At 37.1% G+C, this 24,812-nt stretch overlaps 5 protein-coding genes across 5 annotated transcripts; 3 read left to right on the plus strand and 2 right to left on the minus strand.

The window, feature by feature from the left end:
- Positions 1-405: 405 nt before the first annotated feature.
- Positions 406-4,305, minus strand: AGO7 (Argonaute family protein). Its single transcript, XM_048107248.2, has 3 exons — positions 3,830-4,305; positions 2,146-3,376; positions 406-2,065 (listed from the first exon to the last, which is right to left on the minus strand). The coding sequence occupies exons 1-3, from the start codon at positions 4,215-4,217 to the stop codon at positions 616-618; spliced, it is 3,069 nt and encodes a 1,022-aa protein (XP_047963205.1). The 5' UTR covers positions 4,218-4,305; the 3' UTR covers positions 406-615.
- A 4,107-nt stretch (positions 4,306-8,412) lies between these two features.
- Positions 8,413-10,831, plus strand: LOC125205571 (Tetratricopeptide repeat (TPR)-like superfamily protein). The gene is made up of 3 exons (XM_048104600.2): positions 8,413-8,958; positions 9,638-10,542; positions 10,630-10,831. The coding sequence occupies exons 1-2, from the start codon at positions 8,524-8,526 to the stop codon at positions 10,400-10,402; spliced, it is 1,200 nt and encodes a 399-aa protein (XP_047960557.1). The 5' UTR covers positions 8,413-8,523; the 3' UTR covers positions 10,403-10,542; positions 10,630-10,831.
- Positions 10,832-11,729: 898 nt separating this feature from the next.
- LOC125205574 (plant/protein) lies at positions 11,730-14,093 on the plus strand. The gene is made up of 5 exons (XM_048104604.2): positions 11,730-12,212; positions 12,792-12,891; positions 12,973-13,096; positions 13,637-13,732; positions 13,802-14,093. The coding sequence occupies exons 1-5, from the start codon at positions 11,870-11,872 to the stop codon at positions 13,937-13,939; spliced, it is 801 nt and encodes a 266-aa protein (XP_047960561.1). The 5' UTR covers positions 11,730-11,869; the 3' UTR covers positions 13,940-14,093.
- A 900-nt stretch (positions 14,094-14,993) lies between these two features.
- LOC125205569 (serine/threonine-protein kinase VIK-like) lies at positions 14,994-19,308 on the plus strand. The gene is made up of 11 exons (XM_048104599.2): positions 14,994-15,366; positions 16,148-16,222; positions 16,403-16,519; positions 17,122-17,216; positions 17,481-17,601; positions 17,686-17,765; positions 18,110-18,169; positions 18,264-18,385; positions 18,484-18,569; positions 18,664-18,779; positions 18,944-19,308. Exons 1-11 carry the CDS (start codon positions 15,058-15,060, stop codon positions 19,068-19,070), a joined length of 1,308 nt encoding a protein of 435 aa, XP_047960556.1. The 5' UTR covers positions 14,994-15,057; the 3' UTR covers positions 19,071-19,308.
- Positions 18,999-20,720, minus strand: LOC125205575 (transmembrane emp24 domain-containing protein p24delta9-like). Its single transcript, XM_048104605.2, has 4 exons — positions 20,404-20,720; positions 19,828-20,037; positions 19,674-19,750; positions 18,999-19,591 (listed from the first exon to the last, which is right to left on the minus strand). Exons 1-4 carry the CDS (start codon positions 20,617-20,619, stop codon positions 19,447-19,449), a joined length of 648 nt encoding a protein of 215 aa, XP_047960562.1. The 5' UTR covers positions 20,620-20,720; the 3' UTR covers positions 18,999-19,446.
- Positions 20,721-24,812: the final 4,092 nt, after the last annotated feature.

The following is a 24,812-nucleotide window of genomic DNA, read 5'->3' on the forward strand; positions in this document are numbered from 1 at the left end:
TTTTTCACTGACATCTACCATGTTTTGCATGGAGGGTAGTATTGTAATTTCATCCTCTCAATATTCTTCTACTACAAGTACTCCTCCCTATAATGCAATCTTGTCATTTTGAATCCAATCAATTCAAATGTTTTGGATTCAACTAAATTCAAATTTACCCCTCTATAAAAATCATATCAATTCGATTTATCTCTAATATTGCGGCGTGGATGTAGCTTTGATAGGATAGCAATTATCCACATAGAACCATCCTTGATAATTTCATCAAACATTATAATTGCTTTTTGGAACATCAACGCTTTCAATTTTGTCATGTTATGTTTCAACTACAAACATAACATGCTTTGTTGGCAAGTGTTACCACAAAATCTCTTCTTACATCATCACACACACTAAAAAAAAATCTTTTGAATCAAGAATTGCAAAATCTGTTAATCATGTAGTATTAGCAAACATTACACCAACATAGTAGAAAATTGAAATCTGATCAAACTATGAGAAGAAAAGATAGTATAAGATCAGTAAGAATAGGTCTGTGATGAATGACACTATAACGCATCATCATCATTAAGGTGTAAATCAGACCTAATTTTGTTTCCGATTTTCCCGCCAAAATCAGCAGTAAAACATTAGCTTCCTAATATTATCACTAAGTTTAGGCAAGGGCATTGCCTGCGGCGGGGCCGACCGCGACACGGTGGGGCTCGTCGAGCTCGTAGTTCCTGAATCCGAGCGCTCGAGGTACAGCCGGCCCCTGTACGCTGCAAGGTGCGCATAGTAGGCCGGCGGAACCAACGAGATAGGCTTAGTGCACCTCACAAAGGTGTAGCATAGGTTATAAACCAATTTCTGTGCTTCATCGGACGAGAAGCCGCTCTCGTCCCACAACACGTGGTAGTGTATCGGTCGGCTCGTCCCCTTCACGCCCCAGTGGCTGCAGAGGTAGAAGTCGAACTCCCGGGGGTGCGTGATCACTGTGTCCACGACCGTCCCCGGATGAACGTTCTCGTCGTTGGATTGAGACGGATCGGCTCCCTCACACGGGAAGAGACGCGTGTGGTGCCGCTTTTGTACCACAAAAAACGTGATCGGTGGGTCGTAGGCCGGGAACTTCGAGCAGGCACGCCGTATCGCCTCTAGCTCGTCGTGGAGCACCTTGTTGAACTGCGTCTCGCTCACCCCATCTCGGAAGAACACGATTCGCCTCGGGAGTTGGGAGAGCTCTTCATAGAAGTCATCCAATATCTCCTTAACCATTGAGGCCAAATCTTGGATGATCTCTTGCCGGTGCGTTTGTGATCTCATCCGCGATGCGTACTTATTCGCGGCCGGCCAGTTCACGCTTCCCACGACCGCAGCAACGGAGGGGCTGCTGTCGTCCAACGGGTGGGGGTGAGTCACATCGGCTCCCATGAAGATGACTGGCTCGTCGTGCTTGAAGAGCCTCGGCATTTGGCAAGGCAACGAGTTGTACAACGCGACCGTGCAACCCCCGACTTTGGCATTGATCTTGAGGGCTATGTTGGCGAGGAACTGCGAGCTCGGCCTGCCAAGATTCGAGTAGAGGCAGCACTGGCTCAATACACCGATGCTCGTCTCAGCGATCCGTTTCAAGTCGGCGTATCCCTTGTGCTTCCTCTCCATCACACATATAAGGAGCTGCAGATTGTTGAAGGCAGCCTTGTGAATCTTCCTCAGCTTTGATTCCAACACTTTGGCATTTGCAAGGACATGCATTGGCTCAAAGAGAGGGCTAATCACAGTGCTCTTGTTTAGGAAAATTCCCAACTGTTCACATCTTTGGCATAGCTGGTTTATAAATCTTGGGATGCCGGATTTCTGATCAGTCGAGCCGCCAAAGCTTATGATCGCCCACCTCTTCACGCACGTGCCCTCGAAGACGTGGCTGTCTAGGAGGTTCCATTGACGGTCGTGGCGCGATGGGGTCAGATTCCTCACATGGCCACTGTGTCCGAGCTTGAGCTTCGGAGGGTAAAGGATTCTCCCTTTCAACTGTGTCATCTCTCTAGCCACATGCAGCTTGAACTCGTTCGCCATGCTCCCACTGTCGATAAACGGACAACCTCATGAAAAACGCACAATCTTTCATCAAAGAAGGCAAAAAAAATCGAAGATCTACACTACCTTGTTGGTCCGGCTGGCCCATGCATGACTCCATCGATGATAGCCTTGCGTTGTAACGGCCGTTGGCAGCCCATTTTGAGGAGCTTCGCGGTCTGATCATCCGAGAGCTTCCCGAAAAACTTCTGCCCTTCACAGATCACACAAAGCTCCATAGGTAGATAGCAAGGCTTCCTCCTACTAATCTGCAAACATGGCAGATTTCTATACTGCACATCATAATCATAGTGATCTTTGAAATAATGTAAAAGCCTCAAACTTGAACCATCTCTATCAGGGAACCATAGATTCTCAGTAACTTCCTCAGTTAAGCTATGGACTCGATATCTCTGCACCGTCTCTCTATGGCAGACAAAGATCCGGATATTCTTAAGGGCCCTCTCGACCTCCTTCCTCTCTTCGCCTGTCAAGCACCTTGCCTTTGTTTGGCAGACGTCGTGCATGAAGTCGAACCGTTTCTGCAAGTAAGGGATCACTCCGATGCTCTCGTGGAAAGCTGTCACAGAGAAATCCACATTGAGGGCAAGACCTTGCTGTGTTGGCCTCAGGCTCTGAAAGAACCCTCTATATGCAATGGCTCCTCCCCCGATCTCCTTCGCCCCTCCCATCAAACGAGAGTAGAACGACCTCCCTGAGGCAATGCACTTATCCGTCGGCCCCTCCCTCAGCACCACATCAAGAGCATGGATGTACTCCTGAGGGAGAGGTGTGGCATCATCTCCTTTGCTATCCAAATAGCTGCTCAGAACTTTCCCATCCAACTTCGACACGAGCTTGATATTTACTCGAAAGATCTTATGCTCCTGCTTTTTCTGTGACAAGTCCACCACTTCTTCCACAGAAGTTTTAGCTATAGATACCGGGAGGCTGATGAAGAACTCGAGCCTATCGTCTTGGAACTCAACAGGGCTGTATAGAGTCCTCCGGCCATCATATACAGGGAGAGCACCAGATAAGAGGCTTGGATGCTCCTCAACCAGCTTCTTCTTGATTCTACGCGCAATGTCCTTTGAGGGACTCGGAGATATCTCAACATCGTAATGGAAAACACGGTGGGACGGGCTGAATTTGACTAGGAAATGGTTAGCAAGAAGAGTGACAACTCTCCCTTCCACCCCACCAGAGTCTGGCCTTCTTGCTATTGCATATGACATAGCCTTAGAATCTGATTTCTTTCTCCCATTTTCCTTCCTGTTATAAGGCATGCTAACTGGATTTTTGATTTCTCTTTTACCTAAATAACAAAAAGTCTCCCACAACTTAAGCAATAACTATATAATCAATCATCAATTTATTTACAAAAACTCTAGCAAAAACTATAGCATCAATCATCAACTACGCCAATATATCCATTCACATAGTACCAATTTTTTTTTGTCATAATGATTGTTTAGTCACAAAAACACTGCAATAGTAGTGATAAGACATTTAGAATTCAAGAATATATACAGCATTTGAAAAATGAGGTCTTTAAGGTTGAACTAACCACCAAGATTCCTTTTTTAATTTGTTTGCTGAGCAGTGAGCGCAGAATGATTTAACATGCTACAACCAAACATGCAATACGAAATAGTACCCAGACATAACAAAGACAAAGATTGAAAAAACCCCATATTCAAGAAAACCAAAACAAGAAAAGGGTTTTAACTGAAACCTGTGTGATTTTATTTTTTTTTCATTTTTTTACCTGCAGAGAAATCTTGAACATGGTAATCCGAGGAAGTTGCAAGAGCAGGGCTACATAGACCTCTCCGAAGATTGGATTTGTGTCCAAAGGTGTGATTTTGAGGGAAAGCTGTGAGCTGCAGAGGTATGGTTGGAGGCAGAGGGAGCAAAGCAGGGAAATTTTGGTATTGATTTTGGTAGCCAAATCCAAAGCCATAGCCAAAGCTGTATGAATTCTGCAACAGGTGGTGGTGGCGGTGGTGGTGATAGGTGTAAGCTCTCTCTCCCCTCTCTCTAAAACTCATAGTTTTGGGAGTGCATTTGGTGCTGGTATTGGATTCATCTTCTTCTTCCATGACTTGTTTGAGAGGGAGAGAGCTAAAGGAGTCAGCAGAAGGGCCTATATTCATGAAACAGAAGCAGCAATTAATGGTTAAGTTAATTCCTTTTCCCTCTAGAGAGAGAGAGATAAAGAGAGCAGACAGACTGAGAGTTTATTTTGCTCTCTACTTTTGCTGGTCAGTGGTTTTAAAGATACTGGGAAATGCTAATGGTCAGGAGGTAAAAGGTGGGCCATTTTTTCACCTTTGTCAAAAACAGAAAAATGTGATTTTTTTAATAAAAAAACAACAACGGAGTTTCTTGTTTCTAATCACGATTAGATTTTTTATGATGCCCTTTTAAAAAATAATTGATTTTGATGATACCCATTTGAAAAAGATTATATTTTGATGAGAGCATTATTCATTCTATGGGTGAAACTGTGTAGGTTTTGCATCAAAACATAGGAGTCTTTATTGTTTGTAGTTATATTGTCTATGTTTCTTTTTGACCTTGAAATAAATATTAGTAGTATAATCTTTGGCCTTTTTGTCTTTGAAGTCAAGAATTGAGCTTTTTGGTGTATGCTTTTATGCTTTCTCAAATGACTTATAATAATCTTGATTTTGATTGAACTTGCATCTGATCATTCCATATTAACTACTACCAAGCTAAACTATTAGAATATTTAGTAAAAAGGGAAGTAAGAAATATGATATTTTGTTTAATCATCATTATATTCAATGAACATCGTAATAACCGTCGTGGTTGTCATTATCGTTGTTTTGCCGAATTCACGATTATTTTTAAGCAATTTTAAAGGATGAGATGAGGGTTTTGAGGGCGTTGATGTTTAGGACAAGAAAGATTAGTTGAATTTGAGATTTTTGGGCAAGGATTAATATGAATAGATTCTTGCTACATATAAATCAAATTCAAATTATTCAATGCGTATATAACTTTACTCTCATACAGGAATCATATAAATTGGGAGTTATATGCTACTCATTTAAAAACAATGTACTATTTCGTCTTTAAAAATTCGTCACTTATTTTTATCTGTCCTCAAATATTGCCATTTTTTCACTTTTATTATTTTTAACAGTGGATCTCATATTTTTCAAAAAATTTTAACTTAATTTCTACTATTGTATTTTTAGGAATTGGTACACAGTCAAATTATGATAAAATTTAAGGGACGAAGAGAATATAATCAAGATAAAAGTTAGTAAAGATGATTACATAATAAATAATTTAATAATATTAATAGATAAGAATGGCTATCACCTTATAATAAATTGTGATTAATGAGTAGGTACTATTCATATTTTTTCATATAAGAGATAAGTATTATGAATACAATAGTAATGGTTATTACTTCATATTTATAATTTACTTCACGAGAATTTTCAACTTTGGTCAAATGGAAAAACTTGGAAGCCGACCCTTTTGGACTTGTTTGGATCTTCTTGTTTGATTTTGTTTCGTATATATATCGACGCCTGCAAAATATATTTAGAATACAAATTATTGTAGGTCGTGATTGAAATGCCTAACTAAATCTTGGTGTATAATCAAATAATTAAATATGAAGGTTATGTTTAGAGAGCCCATATATTAATTTTAGATTGTTTTAATTCAAAATGGGGAAAAACAGAAAGGTTATTTTAAGATTATTTTAGATTAAATAATCATATGAATTAGATAAATTCCTTATTTTAATTAAAATTAATGGTGGGAGGGTCCGGGTTGTGCTATCAAAATGACCAACTAGGCTTCGGGACATAATTTCACTAGTCCAAACAGTTACCAAAATGCTTTCATTTACAATTAAATTGGATTGGACCGTTTTGGGGCAAAAAAAATCTACTTCCTTTATTCAATTGAAAGAATATTAACGAAATATAACAGTCATCTTATGTAGTAGTATATCAACAAAAAATATACTCATACTTTATGAACAAAGAGAATATATATTCAATATTCAACCACTTTATGAAAAATACTCATGCTTTGTGAACAGAGAGAATATATATTCAATGAATAATCCATCATAAAATGGAAGCAATTTATGGCGCCGAACCACCTTTGACACATCATCAATAATCATGATGACAAAACAAAGTAAAAGGTCTAGAGCTAGGATCATTCAAATAAGTCAATTCTCTATTTTCCCTTTAAATCTTTTTGGGGGTTTAGAAAGTTAATGTTATCGGACTATTTGAATATTTATTTTGCTAGTAGTATTTTTTCTTTACATTTATCTGATAAATAGATATAGGTAGTCTACAACAGTGCGCTGTTTTCAGTTTTACTCCTCAAATATATGTCCTACTTTCTGCTTTCAGCCACTTTTTTGCTTCAGCTTTTATCAACATGTTCATTCTCGTGCTCTGAAATATGGACGCCATTTTAATTTCTTTAATGATTAAAATATTTACCCATATTAGTATAAGTTGGTACAAATTATAGTTCTCCCTCCGTCGCGCCCCGTCGCGCTTTAGCAGTCCCATTGACTTTTCTGCCATCTTTTTGTAAAAATGATAAAAAATAGTTAAAGGGGAGAAATGATAAATTAAGAGAGAGAATAATATAGAGAAGAGTCTTATCTACATTATTGTCTCTCTTATCTTACCATTTCTCCACTTTAACTATTTTTTATCATTTTTATAAAAAGAGGGCAGAAAAGTCAATGGGACTGCTGAAGCGGGACAGAGGGAGTATTAAAATACTACAACTAGTAGAGATGGACCACAATGCGCCTGCTTAAAATATGTTTTTTCTTGAGGAGCATTTTTAGAATAATAAAAAATGCTATAAAATCAAATAAACAAAACGCAAAAATCCAAATGCATGTATATGTATATGCGGTATTTTTTTTTGTGTGTGGATACATTTGACGTGATTATATTTTAATTAGAAATTCTTTTGCCATACAAGTTAAATTTTAGTAATACGGAATTTTAAATAATTGCCATTGAAATATAACTATCTCGAGTGCTTTAATTTTCCAAGCAAACAAAATATTGAACTATGTAATTATTCATTAACATGGCATAATCGCCAATAAGGAGACAACAAAAAGTATAGTATAATGAAAAAATTTGATGATATAAGTATGGCCTAACTACAATCAATGTGATGATAATTGTATTAGATGATTGGGCCTATTTGAATTTGATGTGATTGGCTACTCACGGGCTTTCCACTTTCTGGGCCATAATGGGCCTATTGTTGCGTAATATATAATCAATTATTCATTATTATCTCGTCTATATTTCAATTATTTTATTATTTTATTAAAAACTATTTCCTCCTTTCTGCCGTGGTGGAGTCCTTCTAACTTTTAGTAGGTTCCGTTTAAATACAATCATATTCTTTTTAAGCAAAAGTCAACACATTTTTTCTCTCTTATTTTACCATTTTTACCTTTTTTATTTATTTATTTTTTTCTTCATTTACTTAACTTGTTTCACACAATATTTCACAAATCGCATGCAGTAAAAAACCTTTCCACTGCTGCAGAACGGAGGGAGTGGTAATTATTAATCTAAATAGTAGAAGATTCGTATACTTCTTCCGTCCAAAAAAAAAAATAGTTTCATCTGTGGACAATACGAGTTTTAATGATAAATTGGTAAAATAAGAGAGATGAAGAGGAAACGTGGGTAAAATGAGAAAGATAGTGAAAAAAAGTAGATCAATTACGAGAAAAAGGAATGGAAAAGTACAATAAATAAACTTTCCATTTTAAAAATAAGATTATTTTTCATGGACGGAGAGAGTAGTAAAATTTAAATACAAAACTAAAAAAATATAAATATATCGATCTTCATAAAAAAATTCAATAGTTAGTTGATACTCCATTTTTGTTTTTCTCTTATGTCCAAATGCGGAGTGGATCTCCCTATCACTTTTTATATTCCACCTCTCACAATTTAATAAAATAATCTTATAACATGTAAATGATGATTAACTAATGATGTGATTATTTTATGAAGTTGTGAGAGGTGGAGTATGAATGGAGTTGAAAAGGTGGAGTACGAGATCCGCTCCGATCCAAATGATCTATAAACATATTGGAGTTTGGGAAGAAGAATTGAATTCTTCTTGTCTAGTGTAATTGCAATTCAAGTGTTATTTTAATTGTTTTTACCAACAAAGTATTGAAGCTCATGTTATTAGTCATTTCCTTACTAAAATTGCACTAATTCTAAAAATAAGAAAAACTGAAAACTAAAACGATGATAGATTTAGAAAGAAAAAGAAAAAAAAGAGAAGAATCTGCGAAGTCAAAATCCCTAGTAAAATTTGGTGTTTATCACTAAATGAATGAATTCAACTTCCCCAGAGCCCCTATCAATGAATTCCAAATCCATGTAACAACCCTCAACGATGGCTTATCTCGCGCCAAAATTATCCTTCACGCCCAGCCCTATCTGCACATTAAGCTACAAAACTTCAATTTTGCTTCACAACTCAGCATTCGGAATTCGGAAACCCCATTCGCACAAGTTTCTGCTTTCCAATCGAATAAATGTCGGCGGAGATAGTGGAAATGGAGTTAGAGAGATGGAGAGGCCGGCGCTTAATCGGGCTAGGGCGAGCCCCAAGTTGAGCGATGCGCAGAAGCTTGCTATCTCTCAATTGCCGCCGAAGATGACGAATCGGTGCAAGGCGTTGATGAAACATATCATTTGCTTCTCAACTGAAAATGGATGCGTCCCTCGAATGCTGGCGGCTTGGGTGAGGAGCACGAAGCCGCAGAGAGCTGATTGGCTTGCTGTTCTTAAAGAATTGGAGCGCTTGAATCATTTCCTCTATTTTGAGGTTTGGTATTTCCTTTTTCCGGATTGTTTCTATGCACTGAAGCCTTCCTGAATTGTTTAAGATTGATATTTTTCTGTTGTGAGGATTTTGACGTGATGTTGTTTTTCTTGTCTTGGTTGGAAATGTGTATTGGATGCTGGTTGAATGTGAAGCTTGATTGAATGTGTATTGTGAGGTTAGAGTTGTCCACAATTTCCAGTTTGTTTGAATGATAGCTCATGTTAATTCTATATGGCTTAGGAGAGCATACACACTTTGATGATGAATATCATTAGTGAATCTCATAGTTTAGGCAGCTCGGTATTTGGAGAAGACGTAGCTACCCACCATGGACGGAGTTTGAGGGGATCGGTAGTTATAATTCTTGGTTTCCTCATCTGAAGTTGTGAATCGGATTTACTCCCCGTTGGCCCTTCCCCTCTACATTGAGGAAGAGCGTGTTGTTGTAACAAGGAACATAATAACCAGATTTTGAGGGGATGGGTAGTTATAGTTCTTGTTTTGCTCCTGTTGGGACGAGGAAGACTTAATAGGAGCGTCACCTCCATATTCCAATACTCTGATCTTCCACTGCTTGACACACTCTTGCTTCTATACATAATTTTCAGAACTCACTTCACTTTTTCTTTGAGGTGAAGTAGTAACAAGTTTTAATCCAACTCTGTTTCTTATTTCTTAGATTGCTGAATATGCCCTTACAGAAGAATCTTTTGAAGCTAACATTCGTGATTATACCAAGATCATTCATGGTTATGCAAAGCAAGACAAGTTGGGAGAAGCTGAACGCGCTTTGGAGGCCATGAAGAGCCGTGGTCTTATGTGTGATCAGGTAACTCTAACTGCTCTAGTGCACATGTACAGCAAGGCCGGTAATCTCAAGATGGCGGAAGACACATTTGAAGAGATGAAGTTGCTTGGCGTGCTACTGGACAAGAGATCGTATGGCTCCATTGTGATGGCCTACATCAGAGCTGGGAAACTAACCTCAGCAGAGAGCTCACTGCGAGAAATGGAAGCCCGACAAATCTATGCACCTCGAGAAGTGTACAAGGCGCTGCTGAGAGCCTACTCGATGCTAGGCGACAGCCAAGGCTCTCAGAGGGTCTTCGATGCTATCCAAGTTGCTGGCATCATCCCCGACGCCAAGGTATGTGGGCTTCTCATAAATGCGTACGTTGCATCAGGGAAAACCCGTGAAGCTCGTATTGCATTTGAGAATATGAGGAAATCTGATCTGGAGCCTAATGACAAATGCACAGCCTTGGTGCTGGCCGCTTACGAGAAGGAGAACAGAGTGAAAGAGGCATTGGATCTGCTGATAGAGTTGGAAAGAGACAATGTGATGCTAGGAAAGGAGTCTTCAAGTTTACTGGTGCAATGGTTCCGTAGGCTAGGGGTCGTAGAAGAGGTCGAACACGTGCTGAAGGATTTCGCTTCTCGATGATGCATGAGCCAGTTTGTAGCTCACCATCCCGACCCCTCACCAGTCATGGATAGTCTGCACCGTTTTCCTCTGGCATTTGTTTCTTTTGCTATTCGGGTTACATTATCGTTCATACGGCCTTGAGGAGCTCGGAAGTGCAGGTATTGACCGATCTTCCTTTCAGCCACCTTATTTTCGTTCGAGAGTGGTTGCATTGAGTAATGCAAGATTGTGTATTCATGTTGCAGATGTGTCAGTTTCGACCTTGCTGCTGCAAAAAGAAGCAGGAACAAACAACTCATCAACAGCCTCTGTATATATAGCTTGCTTCGCCGTTTTGTTTCTTTGCAGGATCAGTTGGTTATATTTGTTACATCAATTTTACAAAAAGAAATTATCATGAGTTTAGAATATGAGATTTATATGTTACATGTCTTCTCAACTTTCCAACGCCTGTCGCTTACAACAAGTTTTTTTTTTGTTTTGTTGCTTTACAACAAGTTATATCTACCTAATATTTTTTGATATTTTGTGCAAGTTAAATGTGATACAGACATACAGTATTAATTTGGGAGCTGAAAACCCGCTAAACATTTGGGACATAAAGTGGTATTTCCTTTAATAAAGAAATACTAAGAGCAATGAAATTGTCGGATAGATTTTTGAATCGATTATCACAGGGCTATATCTGCATTTTTCGAGTCAATTAATATAAGACTATGTAACTAAAATCAGTTATCTCATAAATAAATCACAAAATAATCTTGGTTACAGTTGTAGCTCATAAGATATAGAGTATACATTGCACACGTCTCATTAATTTTCTCAAACGTAACAAATTGTGTGGTCGTCTGTGACGACGACAATGTTTCCTTGTTCGATTTGGAGACGATACTAATTATTTCAATAATTTTATTTATTTATCATTATGCTTCAAATTGAATAATAAACAAATAAGCGCGGCTCGCTCCATAATTCTCGCAAAATAAAATACTCCCTCCATCCACAAACAATATATCACTTTTGTCATTTTGAGACAAAAAATAGATCACTTTCTTAAAATGGAAAGTTTATCTCTCATATTTTTCCTACTTTACCCGTTTTTCTCCCTGTCTCTCTTACTTTACCTACTTTTTCTCCTCTTCTCTCTTGCTTTACCAATTTTACATTAAAACTCGTACGTGATCTATTTTTTTTGGACAGAGGAAGTAGCATAATTACTTTTTTGCCCTTATATTTTCCATGATCGACGGAGTGCGGCTACACGTGGACTTTGACTCCTGAGCCGTGTCCAATTTCCATTTGTTGTTTGCACCTACCCGACCCGACTCCAAGCAGACCCAAAAATATCTACGGAAAACATGAATCTCCAAACTCCATTTCTTCCAATCTAATTCTCGGAGCTCCACTATTTCTACAGATTTCCGCCACCGTATATATACATACACAGAAATTTGTACAGAGTTACGAAGCGCGATACCCTCAATTATGGATTCTCTGTCTTCTGTATCGCCATCTATCGTGCCGCCGCTCCGCTGCAACCGCCGGTGGCCCAAGGCTGTATCGTTCACATGCAGAAAATCAATTGGCGGATTTGGATCGCCTTATGATTTTCGCGGAAGACATCACAGCATGCGAATTTACTCTAAATCGGGCGGGGAAGCTGATCAGGAAGGGGGAAATCAACGGCGAGATGAGGACCTGGAGAGAGCGCTGCGGATGGACGGTACGATCCCTGGAACTTCCGATGAGTTTGTCAAGCAGGTCTCCTCGCGCGCTTATGTTATGCGTCGCCATCTCCAGCAAAGTTTCGATAGCAGTAGCTACGATGGTCAGTTTGCTAATGTTGCTGAATTTTTTGCTTTAGCTATTGTGATTGTTTGTTTGTTTGTGCCTTTTATCTGTTGCTGCTTTTGTTTTTTTTATAGTAATAAATTTCGCATCATGTTGTAATTAGCAATTGTTAGAGATGATTAAGTTGAGTATATACTCCTCTTTAGCTAGCTCATCCGAACAGCACTTTGACTCGTTGAATGCGTGTTTGATTACTATTTGTTGTAGCTGTTTGAATACATAAACTATGAAATCTCTGTCCCTGATTATCAATATTGATCATCTTGGTTATAGCTGATTAGGAACAATTAACGATATGAGTCATATGACTAAGATCCTCATTATCTTTGGATAAATGCAACTTAGTTCTGCTAGATATAGGAAATCTTCATCTTCTTCTCTCTAGGTTGACAAGCATGATCCAAGGTTTTATATGGTGCTTAGATTGTGAACTCGTATACAGACAAAATTTCACCCGACTAGGTTCTAGTTACAACTACAGTCCCTTTTATGACTCTGTTTTGACTTTGTCTGCATAAGTGCAAACTTTGTCTCTCAATGTCATATATATGCGCAGTATTGGAGGCAAATCCTTGGCAAGAGTCCTCGAAATCTGTCTATGTGCTGACTCACCAAGAAAACCAACTATGCACAATGAAAACTCGAAGAAACCGCAGGTGATTTAGGTTTTAATTTCCATGTGTTTGCTCTGCATCACTACTTCCTTCAGTGTTCCTCAGGGATTATTTTTTATGCAGTGAAGTCGAGAAAGAGCTTGGACTTTTGTTTTGTAAAGGAGGGAAGAAGCAAAACAAGTCAAAGCAGCCAGGAACCAGCACCAAATTTCAGATGCTTGTTGAGGATGTTCGGGAGGGTGTTCTGGTAAAGTCACTTTACTTATCGTTCCTATGTCCTGTTTCGTTCGAAGCTTAATTCATTAGGACATTAGAAACAATACGGCACTTGGAAGTCTGAAGAGTTGGCTATAATATAGGAATAGTTGAGAGACTGTGAGAATTGAAGTGCCTCAAACTTGACCATTTTTATGCTTAAGCATCATAGTGTTCTTAATTTCTAATAGAGTGCAGTATATTTTTTGTGGATGGGATTTTGTGTTATTCCCTTATTTATGCGGAGAATCTGCAGCTGGATAGTTCTGTTTCTAAAGGAAAGCCAGATGATCTAAGCGGAAAGTTAACTTAAGGTCTGGACTGTCTACGAACACGCCCAAATGGGGGAGTCCAAACCCAAATTTAGGAAGAAAATCAACAAAAAGTTACTACCAAACACCCACAAAAGAAATCAGGGTCTTGGTTCCCCCAAATCAAAACTAGAGAATAATATCCCCATTATCTAGTTTTCAAATCAGTCGATTTTCTGAATATGGTACTTGACTTCTAAAAACTATCTGCTTAACCAAAGGTATTCGAAGATCAAAATGAAGCTGCAAGGTACTGTGATCTGCTTCAGGGAGGAGGGCAAGCTTGTGAAGGTGTTGCAGAGATAGAAGCTTCATCAGTAAGCATCTATGTCGAACCGAACTCTACACTGTATGCATTTTCAATATTAAACATGATTTGGTTGCAGGTGTTTGATCTTTGCCAAAAGAACAGGGCTCTTGCTGTCTTGTTCCATCGGGGTAGAACACCACCTCTGCCAGAGAGCCTTAAGCTTGACCTTGGGGCGCGTAAACACTCCCTCGAAGATGAAGAGGACTTGGCTTGAAGGTTTTGGAATGGTAGCTGGGTGGTCACACATGCATAATTGCAAACACACACATACAGCTCTATAATTTCTTGTGAAGCTAATATTGACAGGACAGTTTCAACAATATACTGATTATTTATACTGTATATAATGGAGATTTTTTACTTCCAAACTGGAGTGGAACTTGATTCTATCTGTTAGTTTTCTGTTTTATGAGATTGGAAAAGCAGCCAAGCTGGGCCATGTTGAATCATTTCAAATATACCACCCTCAACATATTTAATAGTGCTTCATTCTCTTTTTAAAAATTGTAGGATAGATCGGATTGAGAAAAATATCAAAGTTATGATATAATTGACCCTTTTTGAAAGTTACGGAATAGATCAGAATTTGACCAAACTTAGAGTTTTTTTTTTTTTGTTGCCATTTGTACTTGAATTTATACACTACATAATAATTTACATGAATTTCCAATGTTATTTGCATTGCCTTTATTTCCCAAAACCTACGATCATAGCACAATAAAATAGTGAAATACTACCAAGGATGATATTGTAGCCCCAATTTATCTAAATACACTCAAATCCCGAAAAAATTAGAGGATATTCGGTAATGGATTCTTTCATCACCGAATCCTTTTATCTCGTCAAACACAAAAGTCAGATTGGAATCAGATTCTACAGCTCTAAATTCTAATCACATGTCGAAATATTTCTATCATTGCTAATGTTTCCAAATTCCAATAATACCATCAAATAATGAAATACTCGATCGCTTTTGTCTTTAAATAAAAACCCCAAACAAAATATCCAACTATTTGTAGTAAATTTCCGACTTTATTTGTTTTACACCGTCAATGTAAGCTATTTTAAATCATAATTGGCCAAAAAAACCAATTCACATATGCATAATAGCTCCAAGTCAAACGACAGTTTATTGCAAAAAATTATACCTAAAAAATGGAGTGGACTATTGTGAAGGGGATTTGTGTTAAAAGTCAATTCGCAGTTAAAAAAATGTGAAGAAAATATGCAGGTTAAAATAAAAAGAAATCTGAGAATGAGAAGAAACCAAACAAAACGGTTACTTTTTATTTCAGTAAAACGAACTGCCCCCAAATTTAACGATCCCGATCCATGAGCGGAAGCGAGGGCAGCTCAGGGAACCATGCCGCCGGAGAGGCGCCGCCTCCGCCTTCCGATAGAGAGAAGAAGAAGGAGAAGGCGCGCGTGAGCCGGACGTCGCTGATTCTCTGGCACGCGCACCAGAACGACACCGCGGCGGTGCGGAAGCTGCTCGAGGAGGACCCGTCCCTGGTGGCCGCTAGAGACTACGACGACCGCACGCCGCTGCACGTGGCTGCGATCCACGGCTGGATCGACGTTGCCAAGTGTTTGATTGACTACCAAGCAGATGTCAACGCACTAGATCGCTGGAAAAACACGGTATAAATTTCTCTTGCTGCGTATTTATGCAGTTGTGAAGCGTGTTTGGGTTGTGATTATCTCTGGTTATTAGGTATTGTCGTCGATTCAATAATTGGATCGATAGTTTGATTTCGTTTGAGTTCCGTTTTCTGTGAGATTTGGTCAATTGTGCCTTTTAGGATGTGAATTGGTGCTATCTGGATTCATAATGATGATGTGTTATGTTGCTACTTCATTTCAACTAATTAGGATCAAGAAAAACTAACTTTTACTACTTCTTAAATTTCAAGTTAATAATGAGACAGGGTGAATCTTTGTTTGTATTTCTATCAAATTGTAAGTTCACTGAGTTGTTGTATTCTGTTATTTACTTCAAAGTTTGACCTTCGTCGAGATCATCATCAGCACTGAGAATGAAATATGATGTATTTTTTGCTTGTATGTTTACAGATTCAAGGTTCTTTTGTGTTTTTGTTGTATGACACAACGTCAGAGCACTGTGAATTGATATATAACCATCTGCACCTTCTTTAGCTAATTCTACCATCAGATTTTTTGCCTAAACTTTTGCTAGTTTTACTTCAAAGTGACAATCATTGCAGTTTAGATCATTATTAGTGATTATTGTTTGATTATCACATGATTCAACTGTAGGGTTCATGCTGAGACAGGTTTCTATCCGTGAAATGCTTATATGTGCCAAACACAAACATTTCTTCTTTGTCATTTCTATTTCTTGTTAACATGAAATGGACATTAGTAGATGCTTGTCCATCTTAATTTTTTTACCTTGAAACAGCCTTTAGCTGATGCCGAAGGAGCAAAAAGATCGGTCATGGTTGAATTATTAAAATCCCATGGTGGAGAATCGTATGTAAGTCCCATGCTTCTGAATTGCATTCCTACTACTGGAATTCTTTTTCTACTTGGATCTCAAAATCCCTTCCCATTTCTCATATTTCCTTTCTTATGCTTTAACATTTTCTAGTATCCTATGTGAGAGTCATTCAATAAGTATCATTCCACATTCAATAAGTATCATTCCACATTGCAGGGCCAGAATGGAAGTCACTTTGAACCAAGACCTGTACCACCTCCTCTGCCCAACAAGTGCGATTGGGAGATAGACCCTGAAGAACTTGATTTCTCTAACTCAACTCTTGTGGGGAAGGTCAGAAATATTTATGTTACTTCTTAATCAACTTGGATATAGACTTATGACCCCTGAATTCGTTAGAAATTTCGATACCATATGATTCACAACGCTAGAGTCTGATAAATTACATCTCTTATGAAACAAAATCAAAATTGGGAATGGGATAGTACATGTAGGGTCCCTTTCTGTTTCCACTATTTATAATATTTACTCTTGCCATCGATCTGAAAATAAAACCAACCTAGATTTGATTCCATTAAAAAAAAAAATTCGTCTTGTAATACCATGTGCATGTAGGTCTGCCCTTGTGGAATTTTTGAAAGTTGTGTGTGGACCTTGTTACTGCTTCCTTCTAATTCTCCTCTGCAATATATACTTCGTATACGGCATGATGTGAAGTCAAAAAGTGAGAAACCAAGAATATGGTTTACCTTGGATGGATTTCCATTTTGTATAGGGATGTGGTATGCTTATCCTAATTTTTTCCTGACAACTTTCTATGATTTTTTTTCCCCTCTTATAACATCTAACCGTATTATGAATTAAGCTACATGTATCTCATCTCTCCTCTTATGTTCTCAAAACTCGTTCTTGCTAACGATACTTGATATTGATAGGGCTCTTTTGGTGAGATACTAAAAGCTAGTTGGCGGGGCACACCAGTAGCTGTGAAGCGAATTCTTCCAAGCCTTTCAGATGACAGATTAGTGATGTATGGTTTTTCAAATCACTATTTTCAAGTTCCATTTTCACATTATACTAGCGTGTATTGTTTCCCCTAGCATGCCTGAATGGGACCTGCACCAAATCTGTCATAAAATATTCTAAACCGTCTGTTTTGTCTGGCTCATCCATATGCTAAACTCAGATTTTATCTTTTTTAGCTGCACTCCCTAGTCTCTTATCTAGTATCGTCTCACCTATATACTCCTGCTTCCTTCCTATTTATTTACTTGGTCTCTTGATCATAATACAGTCAGGACTTCAGACATGAGGTCAATTTGCTTGTGAAGCTTCGTCATCCAAATATTGTCCAGTTTCTAGGTGCTGTTACTGACAAGAAGCCCTTAATGTTAGTTACAGAGTACTTGAGAGGGGTGAGTGATACGTTTTCTGTGAGTTTAAAGAACTGCATTTCACTTTGAAATGTCCCAACCTTAATTGTTATATCTTCCTTATAGGGTGATCTGCATCAACATCTAAAGGGAAAAGGGGCACTGAGTCCTGCAACTGCAATTAATTTTGCTATGGACATTGCCAGGTAAAATGATGTTATTGTTCGTTTTGTTCTAAACTTACAGTACATTAGTTATTCGCCGCCCATCTCAATCCCTCTCAATCTCGAAGCTTTGTCTCCTACTTTCATGCTTAAATTTTATTAGTTAGCAAAAATATTCATCCAATAAATACCTTCTGTGCTGAGTAACCTGCTATTTTTGAATGATTGGCTTTTCCTCTATCTGCCATAGTACACCTAGCAATATCATTATGAGATCATTAGGTGGCAATAATTATATCTCAAAATATTAAATGGTGCAGTTTATGTTATCACAGTAATATCCAATGTGTTTTATGCTTCTCTGAAAGTTTTACTTGTTTGGACAGAGGCATGGCTTATCTCCACAGTGAGCCAAATGTTATAGTACACAGAGATCTTAAACCAAGGTTAGTTGGTCGTTTTATGTCTCTCCTTTTTGGCTCGCAAGAGAAACTGTGTTGACTGTGTCTCTATATGATGATGAATGCGGTGTTTGTCCAGGAATGTTCTACTTGTGAATAGCAGTGCTGACCATCTAAAAGTGGGAGATTTCGGGTTAAGCAAGCTCATCAGGGTAAAACATTCTCATGATGTTTACAAAATGACTGGCGAGACTGGAAGCTGTAAGTAGTTATATGGAGTATAATACTGATCTACTAAGTGCTGCTGGGAGTTGAATCGAATTTCATGCTGTATATTCTTTTTTCTATGACCTCAACAGACCGTTACATGGCACCTGAAGTCTTCAAGCACAGGAAATATGACAAGAAAGTCGATGTTTTTTCTTTTGGGATGATATTATACGAGGTAAGCGCTCTACCCTCATAATGGCATATGGCATTAGAAACCAGTCTCAGTTAAAGCATAAACTTAAGTTAAAGAGAGTGTTAACCTATTGCAGATGCTTGAGGGAGACCCTCCAATGTCAAATTATGAGCCATACGAAGCAGCCAGATATGTAGCAGAAGGACACAGGCCAATATTTAGGTCAACAAAAATTATTCCTGAACTAAAAGAGTAAGTACTTACATGAATGTTGGTTTTGTGAATGCCATTTTCCTCATTATCTGCATAAACTTGAATCTTCATTACTCACAGATTTACATATATATAAGGACTGCAGCAGTCGATATATACTTTGATTGCAATGGAAGTCAATGTAATATCTGTTAATCGTACAGGTTAACTGCACAGTGCTGGTCTGCAGACATGAACCAGAGACCACCTTTCTTGGAGATTTTGAAGACACTCGAAAAGTTAAAGGAAGTAGTACCCCCTGATAATCACTGGCACCTATTTGCGTCATGAAGGACTTGGATCTCAATGGATGTTGCTGGGTGCGGTAATGCTTTACATGGAATTCGGCAGAACTAGCTACGTTGTGATTCCCTCATTATTATGAAGTTATGTTCTTGTTGGTGTACATGTGTTGTGAGTGCTCTGTTTATTTCTTTCGTCATTTATTCCCTTTCTTGACCATGACGCATTGCAGCACAAGCTGAGAAACTCGACATACGCTAATGAAAAATTATGTTTGCTTCTGTCAGATTTGTTTTGTTTTTTCTAGTAGATCATGAATGACAGTGTGTGTTTATCAAAGCTAGCTAAGCAGTAAGCACCCTCTAAAAAATATAGCATGTCTTGTCTGACAAACTACTGGAATACAAAGGCAGACATGGTGAGTTTAAATAAGCTTCTTCTTTTGAAAGAATGACTTCAAATGCCAAAGCTGCAGCCCCGTGACAGATAAGGAAACGAGAAGTGACAGAAAACTGAGCCACGCCATTTTTGAGTTGGTCGATATATTTAGCTGCTGCATTTCTTTTTCCCTGTTACACCAACTAGTATTCAACATCTGAATCTGAACTGTTGTTGGAGACTAAGTATAATTTTGTTAGACAATAGTATTACCTTTCACGTAGATAATATATCTCGTCGTGAATGGCCTGGACCGTATCATACATCCTCTGCAACTCCAGTTCCATTGCCTGCTTGAAAATGAAGACATGAATGGAATGCATTCACTAACACTAACACATTAAGATGGATGAAAGCAAACACTTACGGTAACTGAACCTTTCTTGGCAATGTTGCTCCAGTCCTTGGCAGCAACACCAGACTTCCATTCGAAGTCTATGGTCATAAAACTTGAGGGTTTGGTGTCAGCTGCGAAGAAGCAAGTCATGTAATCACCGGCATCGGCTGCCAGAAACGCGAAATGTCCCCATGCCACATTTTCTGCGTAGTGGTAGTTGTTCCCATATGATGAAGTAACCTATCAGTTATATTCCACAGATTAATTTACCATCATTTTCTCTTCAAAGGTATTTTTATACATAAAAAACCACTCCACATAACTATATGGAATCACATATACACTAAGGCCCAGACTGCTCTAGTCCTAATGGAATCACATATACACTATGACCGAATTACATGTCTTTAAAGTTTAAACTACCAACACTTCAAATCCTGAAAATATGCATTAATCACACCACAGTGTTTATTGACACAACACAATTTATTCATACAATCCATTATCATACCAAACACATTAAGATCATGAACAACCTTAATTAGCAAATTGATAAAGCCACAATACAATCTAAATCCCCCCCAAAAAACATACATATATACGTACCCGAATAGTAATTTTATGGGAGTCAGGCAAAGGCAATCCCTCATTGTAGTTTACGAGTTGATATTTTCCAACAGTCATTGAATTCAATTTGATATCCTCTGCTATGCATTTGGTGTGGCCAGTTTCCAGATCGAAACGAATCGATTCCACCGACCTCAATATCAACAAAATTACACCCAAAACCACTATTATATCTCCTCTTTCTATCAAACTCATCGTAATTTAATTATACTGCTGCTATTCAGCCATATGATATGATAGATGCTTTTGGCTAAAACATGAATGACTATTGATTGTTTCCGATATTTATGCAGCTGTTGGAGATGAAATTGGAAATCTCACTACTCTAACTCTACTATAGTCTATATACATCTGCTGAATTCTTGGACTTGCACTTCATCAATGCCTGCCACGTCCAAATTTTTGTTAATTTATTCAATTCATCGGAAAATTAGTTTTAAGATTTGGTCTACCATTTTACACATTGCCTAATTTTTTATTTATTTTCTTCTCGACCATCGTTCATCTCTCATTTAATTACTTGCTTGTTTATCACAAAGATTTACGAAGGTAACATCAAAAAATCAAAAGTCTAATAGAGTCATTTCCTTTTTTAGTGAAAGTCAACACATTTCTCTACACCTACTTTACTCTCTCTTACTTTATTTCCTCTTCCTTTAGTTAAATTACCTTAATCATTTTTCACTCTACTCTTCATTTGCTTAAATTACCTAACATAATTTTGCTTAATCTATGTACCAAAAAGAAACACTTCTATTACTATGATTCTAAGTTTGGAATGTTGGGCTCGGTAGTGTTTGTGGTATTGGGCTTGTCAGTGACGGGAATGGTGCCCATTCTGGTCAATTTCTTCTTGTTATTTAATTATTTAGTATTGTTCAATATCGTCAATTTATTATATAGTACTACTTCATCGATCTTAATAAAATAGATTAGTTTTACACTATTTAAGATTGTCTCTTAAAATTAGACCATGTTTAAATATGAATTTTTTTAACTAATTACACACCATTAATTACTGTGGACTCCACAATCCACTAACACTACTTTTACTATATTTTTGCATCTCTTTTACTTTGTCAATTTTACATTAAAATTCATGTCATTTCCAAAGTTTCTATTTTTAGAAAACGAAGGATGATAATTTCCATCTATTTATTTAGTATTGGCATTCAAATATAAGCAATTTGTGGGATTTACGTACCAATCATATTAAATCAATATGATTGTAGAAAATAGTGTTATCAACATTTTCATAAAGGTGAGAAGTGGATGATATTTGAAGTTTTAACGGCACACAGATAGTGATGCACATTTTGTTGCACGAACAAAATGGAGTATTAGCTACTATTCTGAGTCACTTTTAACCTAAACCATATGCTACCTATGTGGCTAACTATGTTTGCACATATGTCAAAAAGAAACACTTGAGTGCACCACTCGCTCGTCATTCATCAATCCTATGTCCAAACCCACATTTCTGTAATAAGTACAGGGGTGGATCCTCTGCCGTACTATTTAGCACAACAACTCCTGCTATCCCTAATATAGAATTAAAATAATATATAAATATTTAATTTATTTAATTTATTTATTTAATTTTTTTTATTGTGATGTGTGTAGGGACTGCTCTGCTTAGCAGAGGATCCCCATCCAATAAGTATATCGCATCTAAATACTCAAACATATGTTGTGCAAGTACTAAGTAGTAGTAGCATTTAAATGAGAACCTTTATTTTTTGTAAAAATGTGCATATCGAATGTAAATATATTGCATTATCTATAAAATTAATTGCACTACAAAAAACACTACAAGTATTTTCGTTGTATTCAAACCCAAGTGATAACCGACACTAAACATATACTGCGAATCCTTGTGGCCTATATGCCCAAGTTCAAAGCCCAATTAGGCCTAATGTTCCCATCCCATTTGCCCTTTCGCTGTTCCAAAGATCTCTCTTTAATCTCTGAAATGTTTTGATTTCTTTTGTGGCATCTCTCTGTGAGTGCAAAAACATGAACAATTGCTTATATCCGACCAAGATCAAATATTAAATTTAGGGTGTGTTCTGTGTTCACTTTGAAAGAATTGGCCAATTCTTGTGTTCACTTTTCACTAATTAATTGTTGGGGGCCTTACAATTGAAGTGGGGTCTGCACTATTCATGCCAATTGAGGAAGAATTGAATCTTGCAAAATAGGTAAGATTTGGGTGTGAATTGAAAAGTGCACCAAGAAATAGACTTGGTTTTACACATTTGCCCCACCTTTTCACTTTTTCATCTTTCCACATTCCCAGTTGGAGGGATAAATTTTGTAAATCTATAATTCTATTAAGTCAAAGTCTTTATTGGAGTATAATATTTGGATCAATTCTTGGGCCAATTCTAGTATACTAAACAAGACAAGAGAGAACATATGAGATATGTGGCCAATTATGGCTCAAATGTTGACCGGCCCAAATTGGTAGAAATGAAATATGAGAAAGTGAACACGCAACATTAATATATGGAAAGAATAGAATTGATGCCATATGGAAACCGAATTTGATTAATCCTGACCTCCAAGAATAATTATGTTAAGTAGTACATCAATCAGTTGTGACAATTTCTCGATTCTCAGTATACTCCCGCCATCCATGATTAAATTTGAATGTCTCATATTTAACCAGTACGAGTTTTAAGAAATTGTTTGAATTTATATAACGAGACCTACTTTTATATATTAGTTTAATAGTAGTAATAAAATGTGAGTGAAATGAGTTAATGGAATGTAGGGTCCACTTACCAAATATAGTAACAGCGAAATGAGACATCTATTGATGCACGGATGAAAAAGGAAAAATGAGATATTTAATAGCGAACGGAGAGAGTATTTAACATCATTGGTGCTATTTGACTTCCATATATAGTAATATGCTCCACATTTCACTAAACTTTTTACACTCACATTTTATTATAAAACCAATACTATATAATAGTAGAGTTATCCATATTTCACTATCTTTTTACACCAACTTTTTTTACTTTTCTTAATCCGTGTTGAACTCAAATAGGACTCCTAGAATGGGCCAAGAGAATAGTACATTATATTGTTATAATGTTTCAGATTCAATGTTCATAATGAATCTGATTCAATGTTATATATTTACAATACTTTTAGATAAAATTAATGTGAAGTAATTAAAATCCGTGTCATTTATAAATTTATCTATATATTTTTTTTAAAGATTAAAGAGAGTATTTTATTTTGTCAGAAAAATAGTCTAGATAGCACGGTAGTCAACTAAAATGTGAAGTAAAAATCGTACTGTATGCATTTGATGTGGACAATGCAGACGGTAATCATGAGTGCTAGTATATCCTTGCTCTGCATGCCAATATTTACTCCTTTTATTTCATTATATGCATACGTCATATTTACTGTACCTATCTCACTCGGCTAATTATTATATGTATCTATTTTATATGTCCTATCTTTATATATTTTTTTTTAAACAATCCTACCTTTATATATTTAATTTTTATGAAATATACTGATAAAATATAAGTAAAATAAGTTAGGAGAATATACCTCACATTCACATTATACATTCTTCTACCTATTTTCTTTATATTTATTAACACTTGTGACCAGTCAGAGAAAAACATTTAATAAGATAAGCAAGGAGTATAAATGTATAATAGTTCCCTTTGCTTCTTCAAATTAATAAAAACATGTACGCCGTTTAATAAGGTACGACATGGTCCGCAGTCCGCAGAGGCAATGCAGTTGATTTCGGAGGAGCAGATTTGTATGATTGACCAAGGATCAAATTCCACTACTGTCATGTAATTACAACACATCTCAGGCACAAGTGTGAGACCTTGGGAGGTGGGCTTCTGGCAGACAGTGGGTTAGGCCTTCTTCCTTAGCGGATCACTGCGTACCCTGATTTAACACTCCTCATAATATTATCAGACCGGGATGTGTGGGCCCTTAGGGTTGGGGTTTCAACCTTTTTTGTATGATAGAAGTACACAAATACGACGTCGGTTTTAATATCGACTTGTTTTAAATATCTAGTTAGTTTTAAGATTAAGGTTTACTGTAAACACTCTGAAATTGGTGGCGTAATTGTTAAAAGTTTTATATTTGTTAAAGTCATTTTTCGCCATATGCATTATTTATGATCAAAATTAAAGTAAAAGAAATGAGTAAGTTTTCTCTTACTAAGTCGCCATCAATTTTCCAATTCAATTAAAACTTAAATAATAGAATGATTAAACGAACATGCAGCGTGCACTATTTTTGATTTTTTTTTTCCAAGTCTTTACTTACTTTGAAATTGAAAAGCGAATCCAAAGCAAAGATAAGTAAAATTCTCAAAAAAGAAGAATAAAATATTA

The sequence above is a fragment of the Salvia hispanica genome, chromosome 6 (assembly GCF_029641045.1).
Source record: "Salvia hispanica isolate PSC_SH4W2 chromosome 6, Shi_PSC_v1, whole genome shotgun sequence".
Lineage (NCBI taxonomy): Eukaryota > Viridiplantae > Streptophyta > Magnoliopsida > Lamiales > Lamiaceae > Salvia > Salvia hispanica.

Coding starts and splice junctions, on each gene's coding strand:
- AGO7 (XM_048107248.2), bottom strand. CDS start 4,217: ATGAATATAGGCCCTTCTGCTGACTCCTTTAGCTCTCTCCCTCTCAAA. Junction 3,377..3,829: donor TGTTCAAGATTTCTCTGCAG/GTAAAAAAATGA, acceptor TTTGTTATTTAG/GTAAAAGAGAAATCAAAAAT. Junction 2,066..2,145: donor GGGCCAGCCGGACCAACAAG/GTAGTGTAGATC, acceptor GTTTATCGACAG/TGGGAGCATGGCGAACGAGT.
- LOC125205571 (XM_048104600.2), top strand. CDS start 8,524: ATGGCTTATCTCGCGCCAAAATTATCCTTCACGCCCAGCCCTATCTGC. Junction 8,959..9,637: donor ATCATTTCCTCTATTTTGAG/GTTTGGTATTTC, acceptor CTTATTTCTTAG/ATTGCTGAATATGCCCTTAC.
- LOC125205574 (XM_048104604.2), top strand. CDS start 11,870: ATGGATTCTCTGTCTTCTGTATCGCCATCTATCGTGCCGCCGCTCCGC. Junction 13,097..13,636: donor ATGTTCGGGAGGGTGTTCTG/GTAAAGTCACTT, acceptor GCTTAACCAAAG/GTATTCGAAGATCAAAATGA. Junction 13,733..13,801: donor CAGAGATAGAAGCTTCATCA/GTAAGCATCTAT, acceptor ATTTGGTTGCAG/GTGTTTGATCTTTGCCAAAA.
- LOC125205569 (XM_048104599.2), top strand. CDS start 15,058: ATGAGCGGAAGCGAGGGCAGCTCAGGGAACCATGCCGCCGGAGAGGCG. Junction 17,217..17,480: donor TCAGATGACAGATTAGTGAT/GTATGGTTTTTC, acceptor ATCATAATACAG/TCAGGACTTCAGACATGAGG. Junction 18,570..18,663: donor TTGGGATGATATTATACGAG/GTAAGCGCTCTA, acceptor AACCTATTGCAG/ATGCTTGAGGGAGACCCTCC.
- LOC125205575 (XM_048104605.2), bottom strand. CDS start 20,619: ATGAGTTTGATAGAAAGAGGAGATATAATAGTGGTTTTGGGTGTAATT. Junction 19,751..19,827: donor CCAAGAAAGGTTCAGTTACC/GTAAGTGTTTGC, acceptor ATTTTCAAGCAG/GCAATGGAACTGGAGTTGCA. Junction 19,592..19,673: donor ATATATTATCTACGTGAAAG/GTAATACTATTG, acceptor TTGGTGTAACAG/GGAAAAAGAAATGCAGCAGC.